The following is a 23,542-nucleotide window of genomic DNA, read 5'->3' on the forward strand; positions in this document are numbered from 1 at the left end:
GAAAACTAATGTAAATTAACTATCAGGGAAGTCACAGATTTGTGACCAGTACACCGACAATCTATTAGGAGTAGTACTCATAGGAAGGCCTTCAGACAGAAAAGATTGTATCCTCTGAAACGGCCTTGTTAACGCAATGGGCAATAAAAGGTGCAGTGCCCCTTTATGTCCACAAGGTGGTGTCTTGCATATGATGTGTCGTACAATTATTCGTAGGAATAAAATACCGAATAATTTAAATTTGTTGTAGAACTACCTCCCTATTTATTATCTTATTGTGCATAATCTAGGCAATTCAATTTTTAATCCTGTGCCTTGAATTATGAAGCTCTAGATTTAATTCTTAAATCGCAATAAAGGTGACAGTAAAGTCCTTACTGCCTGATTTGGCAAACGAGAATATATTAGCATCGTTAATAATACAAATAGAGGTCTGTAATTTTAATTCATATCCTTCCTAGGTAAATTTTGTCGCTACAGCAGACCCCAGTTTTAACAGAGCAGTTATTGTAGAAACAGATGCATACATAGAACTCGCTGGGACCTTGTGATCTGCACACTGCATTAAAGAAAAAGGTCCTCAAAGCCTGCTCCTGTCAGACCCCGGCTTCCAGCAATTGTTCCAGCTCACGTCTTATCTCGCTGTCCTCCTGGCCCATGGAGAATGTGCACTATTTTGAAGACTTGATTGGATAAAGAAACACTCCAATCTCCTTCATCTGTATATGATCTGTGGCATAAAGTTAGTGTGTAAGAGCTACTAAAATGTAGCCTTATATTTACTACTGATGTGAAAATATTTTAACAGGATTCAAACTTTCTGCTGTTTATTGATTGATCGATTGATTTGTTTATTTGCTTTCCCACAAGTGCATTTCTGTATTTGCTAATATAGTTGGGCTTGGATCTCTAGTTCTCAGATGATTGCTTCGGTTTGAAAAATTTTTATACACTAAGTATGCTTAGGATTTTGTGAAGTCATGAATAATATCTAATTATCTACACTGACAGTTTTAGTCAATGCAACCTTGGGGCAATGTGTGTGCTAAAACATAATTGTAGGACAATATATAACATCCCATTTCTGACTGCTGCTCTCGAAATGAAGTGCTGGAGTCATGTATTGCATGATATCATTTCATCAATCATCAAAACATCCCCAGACAAATGTCATAAGCACTGTTGCTGTTTTGTGGAGAATCAGTTAATGACTCGCGTCCCAGAGCTGTACTAGTATCATGACGCTACAATTACGTTGTAATAGTGTATCATTTTGTGGCATTGCGCATGGAAGAAAGGCGCATGCTGTGTGTCCAGGATTTGCTCTCCTTCTTTATACAAGTTTGCTTATGGACGTTATTATTGGAAGTGGCACAATGGACTCTAGATTTCCACTGTTCCGTATCAACTTGTTTGCAGCAACGTGCAGAAAGCTGTGCCGGTCTCACTCATGCCAAGGACTAGAAATCTAGAAAAGATCCACTTTATGCTCGAGGGGAACAAATACCACATACAGGTGGGCATGAAGATACCCTGCGGTATTTGACAGAGAGCTTTCCATTTGTAGCATTAAGGTGAACAATTTGTGGAACATAAACACCATTAGGCGTTGAAAGAGCCACAGGGACTTGAAGAATAATTTTTTTGAGTAACGTAGATGTCCTATTTTCCAAGTCAAAAATAAAACGAGCAAATATTTGGTTTGATAGCATAGAGAAGACAATGTATTTCCCTTTTCAGCAAGATATTTTGAGGACATTGGAAGAAATCTGGTATTATCTACAGGATATTTTACGCCGTTACCTGTAGAGGAACTCTTAAGAGTAAATTAAATGAACGCAGTAATGTGACTGATTAGAAACTTGCGTTCACAGTCGGTCCTTCGAAGATGCCATTATGTAATTTTAGAGACCAACAGCCTGGGCACAGACTTAGCACGCGGTCCAAGTTCACCAGACTATGACGTTGCGTCCGTCTCGCGCCTTGCGGTGTCTGAAGTCTTAGTCTGCAGTGAGTGAACGGGAGAGTAGCTGCATGGGAATCGCTTCGGTTCTTCGCTGGTGCACCTTTAAGGGTTTCAGTCATTTTGTTTGAGTTGCAGTACCACGGACCGAATTCAGTTTTTTTTTGTTTTGTTTTGGTTTTTTTTGGGGTTTTTTTTTCTAGGCTTGATATTTTTAATGTAACGTAAAACCATCCTGAGAGAGAGAGAGAGAGAGAGAGAGAGAGAGAGAGAGAGAGAGAGAGAGGGGGGGGGGGGGGAGAGAGAGAGAGAGAGAGAGAGAGAGAGAGAGAGCGAGCACCGCACCTGCCCTGGAGTGCTGGTTTTTAAACCTCTTGCTGCTTGACTTGGCCGGGACAGGGACAGAAGCTGAGTTTGAGGCGTTTCTGTTCACCATTGATACATTGATGCTAATATCTTGAACTTATAGCACAGGCGGTTTGATTAAGGGAACCTTGCACAAGGAGGTGTAAACCACTCTTGCCGAGTACCTTATCTGATTTGCGGTTGGTTTTGGCTAAAGACGCCTTGTTGTTTGGAATACTGCAGGCTACCGGGACACTGAACCGCCGGAATGACTCTTAAACAAAGCGCGATATTGATAGTCGTGCTTCTGCACTGTTCAACAAGTGGTAAGTGGTAACCCTTCAGTGCATTCACATTTGTCCTGTCTGTCACGTCTCATTCTGATAAAATTAGGACCTTTTGACTCGGTTTAAGATTATTTTATATAGTTTTATATAATCGGTGATTATACGTGATACTTTTGTATAGCCCATCTATAATGCAAAACTGAATGTGATGGATGTCGCAGTTCTTAAAAAACAAATAATCTATATTAACGTTTGGTCGGCACTGGAGCTGTGTTTGAGAGCATTTGAAATACGTGCTTTTTCTGTGCTGTAAAAGGCAAACTGTTCTCTAATGTAGTGTGGATTTGTTTTGATTTGGCTGCTAATAAAATGTGCCCTAGTCAGTCATTGCAATTCCCTCTCAGTGCGCAGGAGGCACTTGAGCCCACTGTGCACTGTACCTGCACGCGGACTCCGAACGTCATCGCGCGCTCCCCACCCCCGCGCCGACTAATGTAATTTGGCTCTCGTGCAATTAATTAATTATCGTTAAACGATTGGCCATTGGTGACTTAACAAATATGATAGACTGCATTGGCCTATGCAAAAAAATGTTTTGCATCTAGAGAAATAAAACATATGGTCTGAATATGTTAACGCCGTTTTCATTATCAGCGTGAAAACATTTATTTCGTAGGATTTGTCAAGTTTACAGTGTGGGAGGTTGATCGCCGTCTTGAAAAGAGAATGTCTGTTTAGAGGAGCAAGTACATTGTTGATACTTTGCCGGTCATCTGTCTGTTCTCACGTCGCAAATAAAATAGCAGAAAAGGTGGATGTTGCTTTGCCTTGTGCCAAAGACGCTGATACATGTAGTCCTCTTAGTGTCCAAATAAACAGCAGCCTCCGGCTCTAATCCTAACAGAGGAAATACTCCTGCCGACACAATTTTTGGTTGCCTTTTTCTGGTGGTGGGGGGGGGTCGTCAAGCTTTGTCTTTGTCTACAAGGTTTCCAAGTAGATTTCCTCCACTATCCACATATTGAGCGTGGGAAAGACGCGCGGAGGAAGCGGACGGAGAGACAGGAGGCACCCTGGAATTGTTCTGGCTTCAGAGGTCAGGGAAACGTGACAAACTACCTGAGTAAAGATTCCTTCTCCATGCTCCTTGTACGGCCAGTCAGTGAAAAGTGTTAGTCTCCCTAACAAACAAACAAAAAGACCCACTGGGGAATGTTGAGATTTCTCAACCAGACACTGTAATTATCTATCTATTTATTTACTTTTTGTTATCAAAACTTACCTTTTTTCATGTCAGCATAGGTTGAGCAATGTTGTTCAGATAACATAATATGTAACAATGATATGACATAATATGTAACATAATAATGTTTTAAGTTAAAACAGTCTTTTTTTAAAAAAAGTATTTACTATACATAGTCAATAGTTTTTGAAGAAGATTAGGCTTAACCAGGCTTATTGAGAAATCGTACTTTGTGAAATACTGCCATGGATGTAAGCAGCATGTTTCGTTCCTTAGTTTCTTTAGTCACATGTGGTCTTGTGGATGTGCTCTACAAGCAGAGTGCTGGGCTGGAAGATACCGAGATAAAACACTTTTGGACGTTTGAAAGGGTCAGTGGAGACAAAGTTATCTTCATGATAGTGATGTGTTTTGGAAAGGCAGCTAGACCCTCAGTGCTTGTACTGTGATCTCAGTACAAGTATTGATTGATTTTTTTGTCAATTCACTGTTGAATACATCATCTGCACTAGATCTTTGGGAAGAGCAGACTTTTACCTTATCAGAGGAGCCAGGCAATATTTCTTTTGCTCTTATGCCTGTTTTTTGTGGTTTTTTTCTCCACCTGTCTAGGAAGAGAAAATAACAGTTTACACGTAGGCTACCTTTAACTATAAATGCATCAAGATCTGTAAATGTAAGACAGGACATCCTGAAGTAATTTTCAGTATCATATTCTTGTGACATTTGCATTTTCATAGGTTTGTATTGTGAGGAAGGTTTTCAAAATGTGTTATTATTATTTATATTTTTATTATTTGTTCAACTCTTTTTGCGTTTACATTTGGAGGTGAGGCTTGTTCGTGGCTGACACTGGGAATTGTTTGTAGTCCACTGGTATCATGGTTTCTTTCCACAAAAGTATTAGCTCTGACTTCGCGCTCACTGTTCAGTATGAGGAACTAAACTGCTATTTACCTTCCATTAGCCCATGGAAGAACCAAATTCCCCATGGTTGAATCATCAAACTGAAAAGGCCCTTGTTGGGATCCATGGAGGCAGAAAGACTCAGACTTGGCACTGACCCTAGCCTACTTGTGATCTAAATGGTTTGCCACACCCTAAGAACTTATTCAGCACACAATGGTTAACCAGAAAACTACAGTCCAGTGGAATTGTGAACCATTAACACTAGAGATTGTCTATGCTGTATTCAGTAATTCACCAATGTAGACTGAGGGTGCTAAATGTTGCCCAAGGACCAGTTTTTAAATATTTCTTACTGGCTTCATTTCTTACTGTAATGAAGAACATTACAAACATATAGATTTTATAAGCTGTTCCATACTTGTTCGAGTCTTTTGTGTGTGTGTGTGTGTGTGTGTGTGTGTGTGTGTGTGTGGTGATTCAACACTAGAGGAGGCTGGGAGGCACACAGTAGGCAGGGGTCAGCCAAGTGCAAGGCGATCTCATCCCTTGGCGGAGGAGCGAAGGTGAGCAGCGAGTCTGTACACAGGCCAAGTCTCGCCCTCGAGCCACACCGCAGTAGGCTGCTGTCTCGCTGAAATATTAGCAATGCTGTTAATGTTGGCTGCTGATTTATCTCTCCAGCATATCAGGGCTTGACAAACTGACATTCTCTGAAATAGAAACTGCATTTGATGCAAATTTATGTTTGCTTGCATTATTTGGGATGATGCCAGGATCATAGCTTCGCTCCTCTCCTGTGATATACAGGTGAGTTTGTGAGCCAGCTATGCATCTGTGAATGAATGTGAATGAATGTTTGTATTGTAATTTCCCAGTGAATCCCCTTTCATCACTGTTCAAACTGCTCAAAAATTCAGGTGAGAACCGTGGGATTCTGCTCCACTTATGGGTGATACCTGTGCTGTTTGTCCCTCTTCAGAGTCTACACAGTAGTCTTAGCTGACTGTTCTATAACTAATAAAACCCTGCATAAAGTGGTCACCCAATTTGGCCATGTGTTTTTCTGTTTCCTTATTACACACATTCATATTCAAATTGGGGAGGAGTAGCTCACCAATCTCTGAAGACCAAACTACAAACTAATAAAAACAGTTCTCCTTTGCTGTAGTCTTAACCTTGCATAACCTGGTATATGAATGTCAGTGTATGTGGGATGCAGGCCTCGCATTTACAAATGCTGTAGCAGCCTGCTGTTTTGCCAGGTGGTCACCAGTCTCCTCAACATATTAAACTTGTGCCTGTAAATCTGCCATCAGCTCCAAAACTGTACTTGAAATAATTGTATTACTCGTAAAATTTGTACTACTTGTGGGCTGAAAGCCTGGTACCATGAATAATTCCCCATGAAATACTAAAACAGAACACCCACAAATCCCCTCTAGCTGGTCACGGAAATAAGCATGTTCATGTCACCTCAGTATAACTGGTAGCCACAGCAACAGCAAAAGTAAATAAATAACTAAAGAAAGAAAGAAAGAATTCAAAGGCACGGAACATTAAATACAAGCCTAAAAATGAAAAACAGTCAGATTAACAGACTACATTATGCTTGTCAGTGAAAGCAAAAATTAAAATAAATGCCTCCCATGCACAATGGATCCAATGTCTACTGTGTTAGGTATACCTGTCTAATAGCTACATTTTATAGGTATGTAATTTCCAACCATAGTGTCAGTCACCCTTTACAGTATTCATAATTCCCACTGCTGCCACACCCACTGCCACTCCCTCTACACTGCTACCACACCCACTGCCACTCCCTCTACACTGCTACCACACCCACTGCCACTCCCTCTGCAATGCTCGTCACGCCTACTGCCACTCCATCTATGCCGCTCAACACACTCACTGCCACTTCATCTACAATGTTCATTATGCCCACTGCCACTGCCACTGCCTCTACACCACTGCCACACCCACTGCCACTCCCACTACACCACTAAACACAACCCACTGCCACTGCCTCTACACCACTGCCACACCCACTGCCACTGCCTCTACACCACTGCCACACCCACTGCCACTCCCACTACACCACTAAACACAACCCACTGCCACTGCCTCTACACCACTCAACACACCCACTGCCACTCCCACTACACCACTAAACACAACCCACTGCCACTGCCTCTACACCACTGCCACACCCACTGCCACTCCCACTACACCACTAAACACAACCCACTGCCACTGCCTCTACACCACTCAACACACCCACTGCCACTCCCACTACACCACTAAACACAACCCACTGCCACTGCCTCTACACCACTCAACACACCCACTGCCACTCCCACTACACCACTAAACACAACCCACTGCCACTGCCTCTACACCACTCAACACACCCACTGCCACTCCCACTACACCACTAAACACAACCCACTGCCACTGCCTCTACACCACTCAACACACCCACTGCCACTCCCACTACACCACTAAACACAACCCACTGCCACTGCCTCTACACCACTCAACACACCCACTGCCACTCCCACTACACCACTAAACACAACCCACTGCCACTGCCTCTACACCACTCAACACACCCACTGCCACTCCCACTACACCACTAAACACAACCCACTGCCACTGCCTCTACACCACTCAACACACCCACTGCCACTCCCACTACACCACTAAACACAACCCACTGCCACTGCCTCTACACCACTCAACACACCCACTGCCACTCCCACTACACCACTAAACACAACCCACTGCCACTGCCTCTACACCACTCAACACACCCACTGCCACTCCCACTACACCACTAAACACAACCCACTGCCACTGCCTCTACACCACTCAACACACCCACTGCCACTCCCACTACACCACTAAACACAACCCACTGCCACTGCCTCTACACCACTAAACACAGTGTTTACATGCTGTAGTGTTTACATGCGACACTCTGCCTGTTGGGTTAAGAGTGATCTGTCACGCAAAAGTGGTCCTGCACATAGCAACAAATAGTCACTTGACTATACTCCTACAAGGTGTTTCTAGTAAACAAATGTTTCCAATGAAGAGAACTGTGCATGTGTGGAAATAAAAGTCTTTATATTTTCTTTCCCTTTAAGGATTCCCCTGAAAGGAAAGAACAATGATAAGATGGCTGAATAATGAGGCAGGAAACTAAATGTGGTGGTCGCTCGGTGCTGTTACCTTCTGTTTGTCTCATATGTCCATGGGTGGATACGTTGCTGGATGTCTTTTTTCATTTAACATTTTTATGTCTTTTCTTCTCAATGTCACGATCACAGTATCCATAGCACCAAAGCTAAACAAGCCTCCATATTCTATTGTTGTTTGTACCCAGAAAAATAATTTCTCCTCCGAGACAGCTTTACAGGCACGGTGCATCACACAGTGAGCGGAAGAGAAGCACAGGGAATCTTGTGCCAGCTGCAAGGGAGGGAATTCCGCACATTATTCCCAACTCTGCCAGGGCTGTGAGAGGGATTTCCTCATCACACAGACTGTACAGGACTAACACAGCAACTTTAGCCTCAGGGCATTGATGATGTGCAGTTCTATGGAGTCTGACTCATGCATAAGGTCTGATTCATTCTCGATCATGCTTACTCTGGCATCAATTATTGTAAATCCAATTGAATAACCCAGTGTTTGGCAACCCAAGTCAGTGTGGAGACTAATTCTAGACAAACCATCGATCTTCTAGGGACTTTTTTTTTATTTAACACAGCATTGGGGGAAGTCTTTAGTTGCACATGTATCGATGCTTCCTCTTGACAAATTGGTTCCTGTTTGATCACAGCCAAGCCTGTAGCATTAAAAGGTGTTGTTAAGAACAACAGGGGAACACAGTGAAAGACATGCTTGGGAGTTTATCATGGTTTGCTTCAGATTCATGCTCTTCACTTGACTCCACACACACGTATGCATGAATTATGAATAGGTACCCAAGTAATAAGCCACTTAACATCAGTTGCAGTTTAACAACTGGGAGCAAATGAGGCTTGTTAAAAATGACTTAATATGTCAACCTATGTAGCACTAGCACCACATGCCCCATATTTTCATGCTTGTCCAATAATGTTTAAATCGGCTTTAAAGGAAGCTATTTCCCAACCCACAAGCTACAGCAAGTCCCCTTTTGGGCATTTTTCAGGCACTGTGGCGGAATGCAGCTGCCAGAGGGTGGGGGGGGGGGGTAGGCTGCAAGCTGCTTGTCAAGGTCAACATTGCGCAAGAGTCAGGGGGCAGGTGGGGGTGTAAGGTGGGGGGGGCGCACGTCGGCTCAGAGACGGGGATGATGAGCTCTTCTTAAGCACCGCGGACGACCTCCTACTGAACAGAGCAGGTGTGACGAGATAGCACAGAGAGTCTGTGAATTTCATGTGTCGTGATCCTGTCCAGCATGTCTTGTGCAGGTCCACATCTGCGAGGGGGGGGATCAAAGGAGAGGAAACGTGCATGTGGGTACACATGTGCGTGATTACTGGCTGACACCAGCATAGAAGACATTATGCAGACTGAAGCTACCAGATGACACTGGTACATCTTTGCAGGTGTCAAAATCAAGTAGTCTCACGCTGACTGCTGGGACTATAAATAACCATCCCAGCTATTTCTTTGTTCACAATGCAACGATGAGCTTCATATTTCTGAGAACTGATGGACACTTTGATGGACACTGATGGACAGAGTCACTCATTTGATTTTAAGTTTTCTTGACCCATCATGAAAGACAACACAGCTCACAAATTGCTTTTGTGAATTTCATACATTAACGCATGGAATTCCCTCTGCTTTCCTAAAAAAAAAACCCATTTCTGCTTATTAATTTGGCATGGAAAACAAAAAAAAACTACACCTGCAATTTTCGAGGACCAGGAGTTGCAAAGTGCTTTCTGATGAGCTGAGAAGGGTTGAGGTAGGCTGTGATGTGACAGGGGTCCAGGGCTCAGACTGGGCAGTGCAGCAGTATCATGCTTAAAGAGGGGTGGGCGTCGCATGAAAAGCTCGAAAAACAACCTCTCCCCTTAACTAACCTTGGACCCTAAGATAACAATGATGTTATGGCATACTGGGAGGAAGTGCATATTAAGTAGCAGCATTGGTGGAGTAAGTCCATTCTGTGACTACAGCTGTGCTTTCATATGTTCCCATACTTTACTAATACAAAGAAGAGATTTATTTTACTTTTCCTCGTGCGTATCTGCATGCGCGTTTGGAGGTGGGTTTGTGCGGGACTGAGGATGGAGGAGGAGGAGAAACATTTGACTGGAACATTTGTGTGTGCATGTTCGTAAGGTAGAAATAGAGAAGTAGTGAGAGTTTGTAAAAATACATCTGGGTGTCAACGCTGTGTTAAAGCACTGTGAATTTTGCAGTGCAAGCACTGCGAATAATTTTGAACTGCAAAAGAGGGTGATGGGTATTTTGCAATTCCCTTGACTTCCTTTTTCTACAAACACATTTGATGCAACATCCCTAAACAGGCTGCGCATTTAAAGAAGCGTCCCGTAATTGGTAACACGAGCAGCAAGCCGGCACCATAAACACGGGCCGGCAGGGAAGCGAAAGAACGAATCCTCTCGTAAGTGCAAGTCACCCGTTTATAGCAGCAAGGAGTGAGTCAGTGCTTTGCTCTGCTGACTACTGCTCCCCCCCGTCTCCAGCAACTTGGAACGGCCTCGCAAGCGTGACTCTTCAGTCCAATAATGTTTCATCTCCTTTTCCACCTGCAGGTAATAATCGCATGCAGGAAAGAAAGAGAGCGAGAGAGAGAGAGAGAGAGAGAGAGAGAGAGGTCAATGTTCAGCAAGAAGCTCCATTATTACTCAGTGATCTGAGGGATGTGCTTGTGGATACTGTTCATACCCATCTGGGTCAGCCTGGTTCTCTCTGGTTTTCAGCACACATGGGCTGAGCGAGAGGTCACCTCTGGGAGGGGGACATAGCTGCGCACTTGTTCTTCCGCCCAACCTCCTTAGTGTCACGCACATGCTCAACCTTACAGTGGTCTGGATATATACAGTACATTACATACACTACAGTAAGTTAAATTGCCAGTAACAATGCAAATCTAGTGAGGATGTGCAGTAACATTCTGAAAGGGTGCGCACAGGGCGTTTGTCTTGGGGGCTGTGAGAAGTGTCACGCCGTAGCTTGAAGAAAGAAGCCATTAAGTGTTGACTGGTCCAGCACTTCAGGTCTCTTATCCTCAGTTTCCTCAGTGAGGGTAGACGGATGAAGGACAGCTGGAGTGTGAGGGTCAGCCATGATTTTTCTCATGTTCTTCTTTACCCTTGATGAGTGCATGTCTGGTGACTGCAGATGGACTTCTCTGTACTCTCTCTCCTCGCTGTAGCTTATGCTTGGCATGTCGTGTCACTCATGGTCAGTCATGGCTAATTATTCAAGCTGGAAAACATCTGTTTAGTGGCTATCATTTAGAGGCATTGAGGGATAGTCCCGCACAACAGGAAATGAAGAAGAACAAGAATGAAAAATGTTTGACTGAGGGCTATAAGGTCTGGATCACGGTGATAAATCCAGAAATTGGAATGGGAAATGTAGCATGCTCACTTTACAATCATAACATGACCATGCGCATGCTTGAATAATGAGGCCCATTGTTCCAGAGTTCTGCCAGCTGTTCGGAACACACTGGACTCCATTTAGCCAGTTATTAGTGCTACACACGGGAGTGTAGATTAGATGCTGATTTAGATGCTGGACCAGAGCAGAGCCGCACAGGCACGCACAGAAAGCAAAACAAACAAATTACTGAAGAGCACGATAATACACTGTCCCTACTTGAGGCAATTTCTGAAAAAGTAGCATCATTCAAGAACTTCAGATCCCAAAATTCAGTTCTGCTTCAGGAGAAGCACACTGCCTTCTTTGAAACAACACAAACTTGAAGTCTCTTTGTGTTCTGGTAGACACCCTAGCTTTGCAGCGAGCCCTCGCGCACGTGCGCATTAACGAGACCGCGTCTGCCCAGAGAGTGGCGGCAGCATGGCCTGTTTCTGATGGCCTTGATGTGTTGTGTTTCCCGCAGGCCTGACAGGGCGACCTCAGTCGCAAAGTCCACAGGGGTGTGCAATGCAAAACACACAAGTGCGGCATGTTGGACAATCTATCATCCTCCACTGCAGGTACTGTACTCTCCTCCCCCACACACATCTTATGAAATTAAATAGTGCTTTCTTCTACTACTGCTACTATCACCACATACTCTCTCTCTCTCTCACACACACACACACGCACACAGAGAACCTTAAATGCTGGCCTAGTGCACTGTAATCTAAAGAATTTTTAGGCTCCAGTCTCCAAAGTGGGAGTTTTTTCCATATCTTATAACAGATGCTGGATGAGTCCTTCTAACCATGCCTCCAAAAACACATCACTGGTATATCTTGCATTGCTTCAGAGCAGATGAATGGCCAATCCTGTTTTTGAAGAAGAAGGATACTTGGAACCAGTCTTTTTCTAGATTTTCTTACTGTCACAACTTTATCTTATCGCTGCACTTGCAATAGAGCGGATACTAGTGGTAGATCTGGAAAAAAGACGTGTAGTCCCATTTTATTCCTTCATCCCAGATTCTTCAGGAAAAACAGAGGTCAGGTAGGGGAGGGTCACCAGGCTGAAACAAACACATTTTTGCAATATCGAGGGAGGCTGCAACCACGCTGGGAATGCTCGCCTCTGTGGTCCTGTCTACTGTGACGCTTCCCTACAAGGACATGCCTAGTAAAAGACTCTCTGATACAGCTGATTTGTCCAGCCCTTGATAAAGAGGCAGTTTGACCCTTTAGTCCACAAAGCCACTGGTATGTCAGACATGTTTGGTGTGCCTAGGGGATATTTATGGGGATCTTTTTTTTAAAGGATATTATTTGAAGTATGCATTATAGAACACATTTTCCAAAAAAGCAATGTTCCCATGTGAAAGTTTGACTTATCAGATGACACAACATTACCATAGCAGCTTTCAAACACTTCAAAATAAACACCATCAAACATCCTGGGAATATAGATGGAGACGTGTGAGATCACGGCATCTCTGCTGTTGAGTGTTGGTTTCTTAGATTTCAATTTTGCCACATATGAATGAACTTTCATTTCCATGTGAATTATACTGTACCATGAGCTGCATAAGTTACTCTATAGCTCTGTAATAAACAAACAGATTTCACAGTATTAACATCATTTAATACTCCCTTTCTGTTTATGGTAATTTTGACATTATACTGATCATACAGTGTTTAAGTACAAGTGTGATTCTTATGAATTTTAATCTGTACTATCAAATTGTGTTGGTTAGGGGACATGCCGAGCTGCAGTGGAGTCTGGCCAATAGGAATCTGACATCTGAAGGGGTTCAAGTTGAACAGTACATGAACAACAAAACTTGCAGCAGGCTGATTATACACAAACTTAGCCACCTAGACACCGGCTACTACACCTGCAGCTACCGGAATAACAGCGAAAAGAAGCGCTCCACTTATGTGTTCGTCAAAGGTATGTCACCAACCGTGGGCAAGTTGGTCGAGTGGCTCATTTGAATTACCCTTACTGAAATGCAGCTTAAACTAGAAGATCTAGAAGTGTTATCTTCAGCTCGGTAAGAAGAAAATGTTTCGAGGGTCTTGGACCCTTCCCTTTGAATGCTACTACCATGCACAATTATAGTCAGCCCTCAGACAAAACAGTACTGCGTGACAAACCGTGGATGGGACAGTAGTTTCTTTGGAATTTGATCAGTGACTGTTGTTATTTACACGCACAGATAAGATTGCTGTTCTTCTCTGATGTGCATGCAACTGTTTCTCTTTTCATGGGAGAAGTAGATGACTTTCAGTCTAAATGGACTCAAAAATTATTGCTCAAAAATCCCATTGCAGTTCCTGTTAATTGTCAGACCAGAGATATGGTCAGCGAGAGACCTGATGCCCCGCGGTGCAACACAGGGGCTGGAGCTGCTCCAAAACTGAAAACTCAAACCCACAACAACAAAAAAAAGGCAGAACTTTATGAATGCCTCCGGCACACACTTCACCTAGACTCCATCAAAGCCATAAATCAGGCGACACAATGCCGAAGCTAATTTGCAATTCTGCACCTATGATTACATTCAGAGAAGGAATATGTAAATACGGCGCGTTCGGCAGACGGAACCCTGCTGTCTGGGGACAGAGCGACAAAGAGACGTCTCTCCTGAGAGACGGAAGCGGATCCTGACGGAAACCCTGGTCGTTGGCTATTATTTCCTGCTCAGGCTTCTGGTTTTCCCAGCCTCACAGCCACCCACAACGCGTGCCTCCCCAAACGTTACATAAAACATTACGCCTGCCTTTCATCATGTTTGTCCTCGGCCTTTCCATTAGTGTGAGGCAAACCTGTGCCGGGTTGAGCTCAGGCTTGAACCACGACAACATGGCGACAAACACGTCATTAGACTCGGGACCTTCAGATATCTATGTATGTCCTCAACTTGTTTCAGTTAACGTGTTGACGTTAAAGTGAGTCAGGGAGTCACTGTTGCTTGACGAGCGCACGTGTATGTAAACTGTTATTAAAGGTTTCGTTTTCATTGATGCCGTCGCCGTAAAGCTTGAGCTTGTTGTACTGTGCCAATCTCACAGTATGACTGCACTGTGAAAGAAAGTGAGTAATGGCGATTTAATGGCCCGATTATGCACCTCTGTGTGAGGTAATGTGCTGTTTGGAGAAGAAACCAGTCTCACTTAGTCAGGGATATTTTATCACTTTTCTGGGTTGGAAGCCCAGTTGTTGCCTTGAGTTTTTGTTGGGTTTATGGTTCAAAGAAAAATATTGTGCAAAGTCTGCTAAATTAATCCTTGAGCTCATTAACATCAAAGGAACAACACAGCTTACTTTGGAACTGAAAAATACATGTAGCCACACATTTGAATAGTAATAACAGTGGTTGGTGATGTGGTGAGTAGTTTTACATATATATTATTCATATTTTGTCCACAGATCATCATCATCCATTTGTACAAAACTTCGAAAATGCTGTCCTGAATATGTACAGAAATGATAAAACATTAGAAGTCCCTTGCAGAACAACATTTCCTAAACAAAGTGTCATTTTGGAAACGGTGAGAATTTTCTTTTCCAACATGTAACTTCATGCATTGTGATGCTTGACTATTTACTTTTTTCAACCATGCTGTTTCACACATTATCATTTTTCTTTTTTATGGAACAATGGTTTTATTTTTAGATTACTTTGATTGCTTGTTCATGCCCTTTATATGATAAGACTTATAAACACATTTCTTTCTCTGTCATGATATGAGAAGGCTCCGCCGAGGAAGCTGCCTATCTTAAGTGTCCTCGCCTAGTTTCAGTAAACTTGCTGACGTTAAACGGAGTCAGGCAGTCGCTGTGGCTCCACGAGGGCACGAGAGTCAGGGCTCCCCTCGGTTCCTCACACTCCTCACCCCCTCCTGAAGCATGCATATGCACCCAGCCATGGGGCAGAGGTGCAGGGAAGCTCGGGGCGGGCCAGAGAGTCATCCTGTCTGCTTCCTGTAAGAAGAGGAAGATGGTCGGAGACTCCCAAAGCCCGCATCCCAGAATAGAAACGGAACTATAAATACCACCTCTGTTTTGTGCATTATGCACGATAAGTACAGGTAGGAAACAGCAGCTGGCAGAGAGAGAGGTCCAGGAGCTCGATTAACTTAAAATGTCAATGCGGGTTCCAGTTGAGGAATTTGGGAATAGCAGACAGCCTTTTTGCAAATACCCTTGCATTTGTTCAGCATTTTTAGGACTACCCTAACTGTGGCACTCAATGCCTTGCCAAGAACAAACACTTCTCAGTGATGGCACTGATAGCTGTGATTTTCCTGCGTTTGCAACACCAGTGGCACTGGTCCTACCCATTTCCTTCCTACTTTACTAACATCACGCTACAGCACTGCAAACAAAAGATGCAAAGTGATGCTAGGTTATGGCTATAAATATTTTGAAATCCTGTTTGCTGTTTCATGTTATTACATGCTAATTAATACAAAAGAAACGCTCATTTGTGGTAATGACATGATTGTAAATGCTTCATCCTTGTTTTCTCCTAATAAGTAATAATCAGAGAAAGAACTACAGACAGATAAAGTTGTAGAAGACCTCTTCTATTTTATCTTTCTTTGTTTCAGAATCCCCCAATGTTGCCTGAAATCAAGAAAGGAGTTACATGGGACCCAAAACAGGGCTTCCAGATTCCAATAGGTCCGTATGACATGTACAGCCAGATTATATGTGCCACCAGCATGAAAGGCCAGCGAGTCACAGTGGATTTCATCCCCATACGCATAAGTGAGTGACTTTCTTGAACACACAGTGCTCAAGTGCAGGGGCTAGCAAAGCCACCTGGTTGTGCGTAATCTGTCATACTCAGTCATGTATGTTCATGTTGCATTTTCTGCATTGTGTTTAGCTGACTATCTGGAGAATGTGCGCATAACTCCAAAGCATCGAAGAGTCCCGGTCGGAGACACTCTGGTCCTCAGCTGTTCTGGAAAAACCACATTCAATGGCAAGATCGAGTTTGTTTGGGAATTCCAAAACAGCCCAGTGAGTTCTTAGGATACACCTAAAATGCTCATTTAAATACATCCACAGGGGTGAATCAATTGACACACCAAAACATCTTAAATCACACCGTTGCAATACAGAGTACCTGGTAAGGTATACAATTGTAAAGGTACCATTGTCCAGATCAGTGATCACTAAGTAAATGTTTGTTCTGTATACCAGATAAATCCCAGTTTTCAACAAAATAAGAAAAGGTCAGCAGCTGGTTCAGTAATAGTAATGGAAAAAGATCTCATTATACCTAACATCACAATGGAGCACAACGGCACCTACAAATGTACCGGGAAGCTCATTGATTCTGAAATGGCTGACACAGTCATGGTCACCGTCTATGGTGAGCATGTGAAAGAACTTTTATTATTATTATGTTATTATTAATAATAATTAGTAATAAATATAATTATTATGTGAAAGGATTACTTTTTCACCGTGGTGTTTTAGCAGGACAATGCGAAATGGGACTTTAATTTTGTATTTATTTATTTTTGGCTCTCTGCAGAGCATCCATTCCTCAATGTGACCTACAAGGGAGGAAACAAGAAGATAAGTTACTCTAGAGAAGGTGAAAAGTTTGCATTTGAGCCCCAAGTCTATGCAGTGCCTGCACCAGACAAAATAGCCTGGTAAGTTCATCACATGGCAGTCGTTTTGGGGGCCATAGTCCTAGGAGTAGTAAAAACTGTTTCACACATCCCGATGATTAGCGCATGCTGAACTCGATCTGTGAACAACACTGACGAAGCCCTGTGTTTTCCCGTGGCAAACCTTCATAGGTACAAGGATGGAGTCCTCATCACGGACTTCTTATACTACGAGAAAGTGGGCTTTAATCTCATCATCAAGGAGGTGAAGCAGACAGATGCTGGGGTCTTCACCGTCTCTCTGCGGAACCAGGAAAAGGGCCTTAACAGCAGCCTCAGCTACACGCTGGAGGTCAATGGTACGCGCGGTTCAAAGCAGCGCAGCCAAACACATTAGGGGTCATGGACATGTCTGCCAGTCTCCTCCAGCCTCAGCCACACTTGGCCCAGCGCTGGGGCAACGGCAGCTGCTGGTGGAGGTGTTGCGGTGCACATCTTGGCTGATGTAGCGAGCGCAGGAGGAGCTGATTAGTGGCTTTCGAAGGAGCGCGGAGGAGGGATCTCTGGCACTACAGGCAGATCTCATACTCAGCCTCACGCTGGACTCTACGCAGAGACTGGATTATAATCATGTGCAGATGTAATGAACTTCCTTGAAGGAAAACGTCAGTTTGAAAGCTCAAAAATATTTTATTCATAGTTGCAGACAGGGCCAAAAACCTTACAGAGACTTCCACCGAATCATATTGCATTGTCAGTAACCTTTATTTTAACAACATAAAATAACCGTATTAATAGTATCCTACACACAAACTCCTCCTCTGCGGTGTGTTTCGTACACTTCTCCAGCTTTAAACTATTCATAATAGCCCAAAACCAAATTAACAACAATGAAAGTAGAATTGAAAGATTGTGAGTATTATGCTAAACAACATTCATGAAGTCTTGAAGTCGGTTCTATATTAATTATATTATATAAGCGTTTTCTCTCTCTCTCTTTCATTCTTTTTCTCTCTCACTCTCTCTCTCACTCTTTCTCTCTCTCCCTCACTCTCTCTTTCTCTCTCTCTCTCTCACTCTCGCTATCATTCTCGCTCTCTCACTCTCTCTCACTCTCTCTTTCTCTCTCTCGCTCTCTCGCTATCATTCTCGCTCTCTCACTCTCTCTCTCTCTCTCTCTCACTCTCTCTCACTCTCTCTCTCTCTTTCACTATCACTCTCTTTCCCTCCCTTCCCTTGTTGTTTGTTTTTTTTTGCCAATCTCTTTTGTTTACTAAGGTAATGCGTATTATGTGCTTATTGCTATGACCTATGACCTAATGACCTTTTTTTTGGTCTGTGTGCTTGGTGCAGTAGATGTCCCTGAAACACTAACCACGATTTCATATGTGCCCACAGTGAAGCCCAAGATCTCTGAGGAGGAGGTAGCAGCCACAGGGCCTCAGACCTACAGATACGGCCAGAGTCAGCAGCTCACCTGCACTGCTTCTGGTTACCCCATGCCCAGCATCAGATGGCTGTGGCAACCATGTGACCTGGACACCAATCTCACAGAGTGAGTCAGCCTTGCCCCAAGGTCTCCTATAGACCACTATATTTAGCCATTGCCTTTACCATAAAAGACTTGCTGGGGTCATTGTGCTTTTTCTGTCTCTCCATAGCTGCACTGTTCTCCTTGCTTTTTACTTAGAAAGAATATTTATAAATCAATGACTCTTCATGAGGATCTGCCATGTCTTATTAATGCCTTCATGGTAGGACCTCAGTAGACAAAATGAATATGACTCATTTAAAGAACAATCAAGTTTAAAATCTCCTCCAGATAGACTAGTGAGACTAATGAGTTATTGTTTCGCAAGCTGGAGCAAAACAGCTAACCTCCCCTGCTCTACTGAGTCAGAACTGAACCAGAAGAGTCACACTGACACCCACCTGAGGTAAAGAGAGGCTACATCTCTAGATTCTTCTGCACTCTGGAGCAGTTAGCTCTGAGGTGCCAGAGCTTGTGTTGTGCCACAGTGTGAATGTGAGTCTGTTAGTGAATATTTGAAAAAACACAACGAATCCACCCATAGTGCCCGAGCCAGTCATCAGGAGAGTGTGGGATTGTAAGATCAGCCAAACAATAGAACTGGGTTTCTGCACTGGCAAATGGGAACATTTTTAGAAAGCACAGAGTAAAAGCTTAAATGATCTTACGCATCAGGTGGTGTGCTTTGACAAGTAGTAATTTTGATTACGAGTAATTGTCGATCAAATAATGCTATGGCACGAAAATAATATTGTAAATGAGCAATGCCCAGCACACCCTTGTGGTGCCATTTAAAAGATAATAGAAACAAATGCACAAAAATGTAACGTTTGGGGAGACCTGTTATCGGCATCTACGGGTGGGGCGAGTAAGTACATCCATCAGAATAGTTTCCTGGGTTGGGAGAAAATTCCAAAACGTTCCTCTGTACATTGCAACAACAACAACAACAAAAATTGACTTCTGTCAGCAAAAAAAGAGCAATGCCTATCATACATAAGCCATGACCGTTTGCCGACGGGGTTGCGATGTCAATGATGATGGAAGGTCAGGAGTGTAGAGCGTTAATGGAGGTGAGGGCAGTGGTTCTGGTGTCAGTGGTGCGGAGGCTCTCCTGGGTGGCTCGTAATCAGATGGGTGAGAAGTTAACAGCTATTCCTTGTTGGTCAGGGAGGCCTGGGGATCAGCCTTATCTCAGGCAGCCAGAGAGTAGGGGGTGTTTCCTCTGAGTGTGACGTGTGACTCAGCCTTTCCTGTCATGCTGACACTTCCTCTCTGGTCTCTACTCCCATTAATCCATATAGAGCTCTTCTCAGAAGGATGCAGAGGGAGGGCAATTTTGTTGTCCTGTGGGCCCCTGCTCACAATATTACAGCCAAACACACTGAGACAGAAGAGGGGAAAAAATATATATATTCTTCAGTCTTGTGGAAAGAACTGATTTTCCCCGAACTTTCTTCAGGTTTTATGCAACGGAAGCTGTATTTTGTGAAAGCTCCTCAGAATATGCTATATGCTCTGGTATTTCCTTGTGTATGTCCTGCCAAGATGATCAAAGACTATAGGTTCCTCTTTGTACTCTTCTTGTCAGAGGTTTCTGCAGCCAAATCATAAACAGAGAATCTACATATTTCTTGCATATTGAATGTTTCATGCACATCTTGCATATTTCACACAGATTATGCACATCGACTTTCAAAAACTCTGTGTGATCGAGAACTGCACAAAACATGTCTGACTTAATCACATCCTTTGTTTCTGACAGATTTCTAAACAATGACATTCCTTTTGTCTTTATCTTATAGGTGCAGATTTTACACCACTTATCCAAACGAAATCTCTTCCAACCATACCCTTCCATCTAATGAAACTGAGAAAATCTCCACTGCCACTAAAGTGATAAATGGCATAAACAAGGTATGTATAATACTGTATGTTGATTACAGTGTACTTTGAAACTTGATTCCACAGTTATTGTTTTTTAAACCAGCCAAAATGTATAGCGGCTTGATCCTAAAACACCCTAAAGCAAAGAGCTGAACTCAGAGCCCCAAAAAAGGGGCCAAATCTAAATCAGATGTAACTCACAGCATATCACATACAGCGCAGAATGAGGAAACCCAACATGCCAAAATACAGCAGCAAGGCATTTTGTCCAAAAAAATCAATTGAAAAGGTTGGATCTGACAAAAAACACAAATTGCTAACTGCTATTTCTAAAGAACAGAATGCAATCCACTCAGTGCAAACAGAAAGTAATTTTAGTCTGCCTTGAATGCCTTGCAGACTGGAACTAATTATGTAAGATGTTACTTTGTTCTTGGACTGAATTTCCCAACAAACCAGAGTTTATTAGGTAACATAGAAAGTTCACAATATGTGTGTGCACAGGTGTGTGTGTGTGTGTGTGTATGTGTGTGTGTGTGTGTGTGTGTGTGTGTGTGTGTGTGTGTGTGTGTATGTATGTGTGTGTATGTGTGTGTGTGTGTGTGTGTGTGTGTGTGTGTATGTGTGTGTGTGTGTGTGTGTGTGTGTGTGTGTGTGTGTGTGTGTGTGTTTCAGTACACATCGATACTCATAGCCTCAGCTTATCTATCTTTACCGTATAAAAGCTGTCAGTCTTTAATGGGAATTAGAAGCTAGAACACTAGCAGATGTGGCACCAGTCACTTGTCTCGGCAGCCACACCAGACCAGCTGACTGCTGTGCACTGCCTCTCCAGGTACTCCTGGATTGTGGTTCTGGATTACTCTGTGTTTTCTTTACAGTCCTAGCAACAAGGTGGTCTTTCATGCATCCAAGCCGCACAAAGTTATGAGACAACCATGAGCATTGTTTTAACTTTCCTGACCATATCACCTCAGAGCTCATTCAGGTGTAATACAGTTCAGGTAATGAGGTGCTATGTTCGCTCCACTGGTGTTATTGGCAAGGCCCACTACATCATCCCAGGGGATCTTGTTACCAAAGCTGTTCACCTTAAGCTTAATGAGGCACATGCTTTTGTATGCAGCATTCCTCTATCTTTGATCTATAGTTCACTAACGACAATCAGTAAACCCAGACAGTCAGCAAGTCATTTTAGAAAACTTGAACTATATTGCAAATCAGCAGTTTTACAAGAAACGCAAGCCCTTCTGACTGGCTAGCTAGCTAGCTTATACATAATAAATTATAAATATTTAGAATTATTTTCCTAATCATATAGCAAATGTGACATGGTCCTTAATTTTGAAAGTGTTTAATTTACAACGTGTACTGCACATATATTTGAATGTTTCCTAGCTCTTGTAACTAAAATGCTGGCACCTTTTATTGTTAAGACCTGGAGGTCAGTGATAACAAGGCCTACTTTGAAAGGGTTAGGATTTGTTGAGAGTGAATTCCTTTCTGTCACCTCCCATAAATTCCTGTGCAGTGAACAACAGAGTTGTGAGTGTCTGTTCAGACTGTAGCCTGGAACTGCACAAAGAGAGACAAAAGGGGGTCTTGGCATATCACAGTGGCCAGACAGGAGGGAGGTATGAGGGGTGTGGCTCAGAGTCTGACTTGGTCATGGCTCAGGCACCCATACATTGAGTAAATTTAGTGACAGCTAATATAGTCATAGAGTCTCAAATACAATATCATGTCATATAATACTGTACAATACCAGACATGATCATGTTTAGACCTGTTAGGTAGCCTAATGTTTATACCCTCTTCAGTCTGTCTTGGAAGAGAATCTATGTTGCAGGAGTCCTCACTGCTCGGTGCATTTGATGAAATAACTGACAAAATATACAAAATCCTTAAAGTAGTCTACTAACCAGGGAGTATCAGAAAGTTTAACATTTATGCCTGTGAGGCTCAAAAGAACCTTACCGTTGATGTAATGGCACAATCTTTGACATGAAAGCGCTAAAACAGATCCTATTTGGAGGAGAAAACAACTCCTACGACTGATCCTCTGCCAATAATCAGCCTTGTTATTATGTCTGTTAAAATGGGTTCCACTCAAAGTGCGGGTTCCACCTATCACCCATGTATTACAGGCTAATTAAAAAAGCCAGGTTCAAATGAGACCTATCGCTCATGTATTAGAGGCTAATTAATGATCTGCAAGATTTTTTACATTAATGATTAATGATTTATCTAATTCATATTGAAGGTCTTCTGCTTCTGTCTGCATGAGGTCCTATAGTAATGTTCCTGGCAGTAAATGCTTGCTGTAATTAATTTAAGTGGTGCGCTGAAACATTTAAATTCCAGACATGTGTTTCTTGTCTATTTGCACAGACAATAAGCACCCTGTTGGTGACAGTTAAGGTGTCAGGAGTGTATACCTGCTTAGCCAGAAACAGTGAGGGGAACCGGACCTTGAAGTGGTCTTTCTATGTAGATGGTAAGTGGCGCTTTCTTATAGTAAGGCATGCTATAGCAATATAAAGCCTTGTCAGGTGAGTTATATTCCCCAAAACATGTGTAATATTCGGTGACTAGCCATGTCGGACTGTGTGGTAAGGAGAGTGTGTGGGGGGAATTTATTGAAACCATGTCACAAGGCAGCTTGGCAGACTGGAGGAGCGCAAAGTCAAAACACGTCTGCTGCCATGCGGTGCAAAGCGTGGATTTCCGTCGCCCGAGTGCACGACGCTGCCTCCTTCCCTTGGCTCCAGTTCAAATGGGAATAATTTTTATACACACCTGGTCAGGTTCAAATGTTCCTGAACTATAAAACCCAGCTAGCGGGTGACTCAGTAGGAAGCATGTCAGCTGTTTCTGTGCCCTTCGCTAGCCCAGATGAGAAAATGGGGAGAAATACGTGGGGTACCAGTGTCTGACTGCCCCACCCTGAGGCAGTGGAGGCAAAAAAGGAGGGGCATCTCACAGTGTTCAGCATCGGTAACGGCGGTTTGTCTGGGGGACTGTCGGAAAACACACCCATGCAGTGGGTGGGAATGTCTCTGAGTGCTGGAATGCAGGTGCGTGAATCGTAATAACAGCTGTCTCCTTTTATGGAACGTGAAGCAC

General features: G+C 43.2%; 1 protein-coding gene across 2 annotated transcripts in view; it reads left to right on the forward strand.

Moving 5' to 3' along the window:
- The first annotated feature begins 2,004 nt into the window (after window positions 1–2,004).
- The window catches only part of kdrl (kinase insert domain receptor like), a 41,199-nt gene continuing 19,661 nt past the window's right edge, over window positions 2,005–23,542 (forward strand). Inside the window, exons 1-12 of one of the 2 annotated variants that reach the window (XM_081699003.1) lie at window positions 2,005–2,634; window positions 11,847–11,943; window positions 13,116–13,312; window positions 14,795–14,916; window positions 15,979–16,138; window positions 16,260–16,396; window positions 16,580–16,751; window positions 16,917–17,040; window positions 17,191–17,357; window positions 18,397–18,553; window positions 20,335–20,446; window positions 22,808–22,913. In XM_081699003.1, coding sequence (XP_081555129.1) covers window positions 2,577–2,634; window positions 11,847–11,943; window positions 13,116–13,312; window positions 14,795–14,916; window positions 15,979–16,138; window positions 16,260–16,396; window positions 16,580–16,751; window positions 16,917–17,040; window positions 17,191–17,357; window positions 18,397–18,553; window positions 20,335–20,446; window positions 22,808–22,913 — 1,609 coding nt within the window. In that variant the 5' untranslated portion in view covers window positions 2,005–2,576. The remainder of the gene's footprint in view (window positions 2,635–11,846; window positions 11,944–13,115; window positions 13,313–14,794; window positions 14,917–15,978; window positions 16,139–16,259; window positions 16,397–16,579; window positions 16,752–16,916; window positions 17,041–17,190; window positions 17,358–18,396; window positions 18,554–20,334; window positions 20,447–22,807; window positions 22,914–23,542) is intronic. The other variant, XM_027018188.3, reaches the window with a different exon arrangement.

Source organism: Electrophorus electricus, chromosome 16 (genome assembly GCF_041902795.1).
Source record: "Electrophorus electricus isolate QZ-2024a chromosome 16, ASM4190279v1, whole genome shotgun sequence".
Lineage (NCBI taxonomy): Eukaryota > Metazoa > Chordata > Actinopteri > Gymnotiformes > Gymnotidae > Electrophorus > Electrophorus electricus.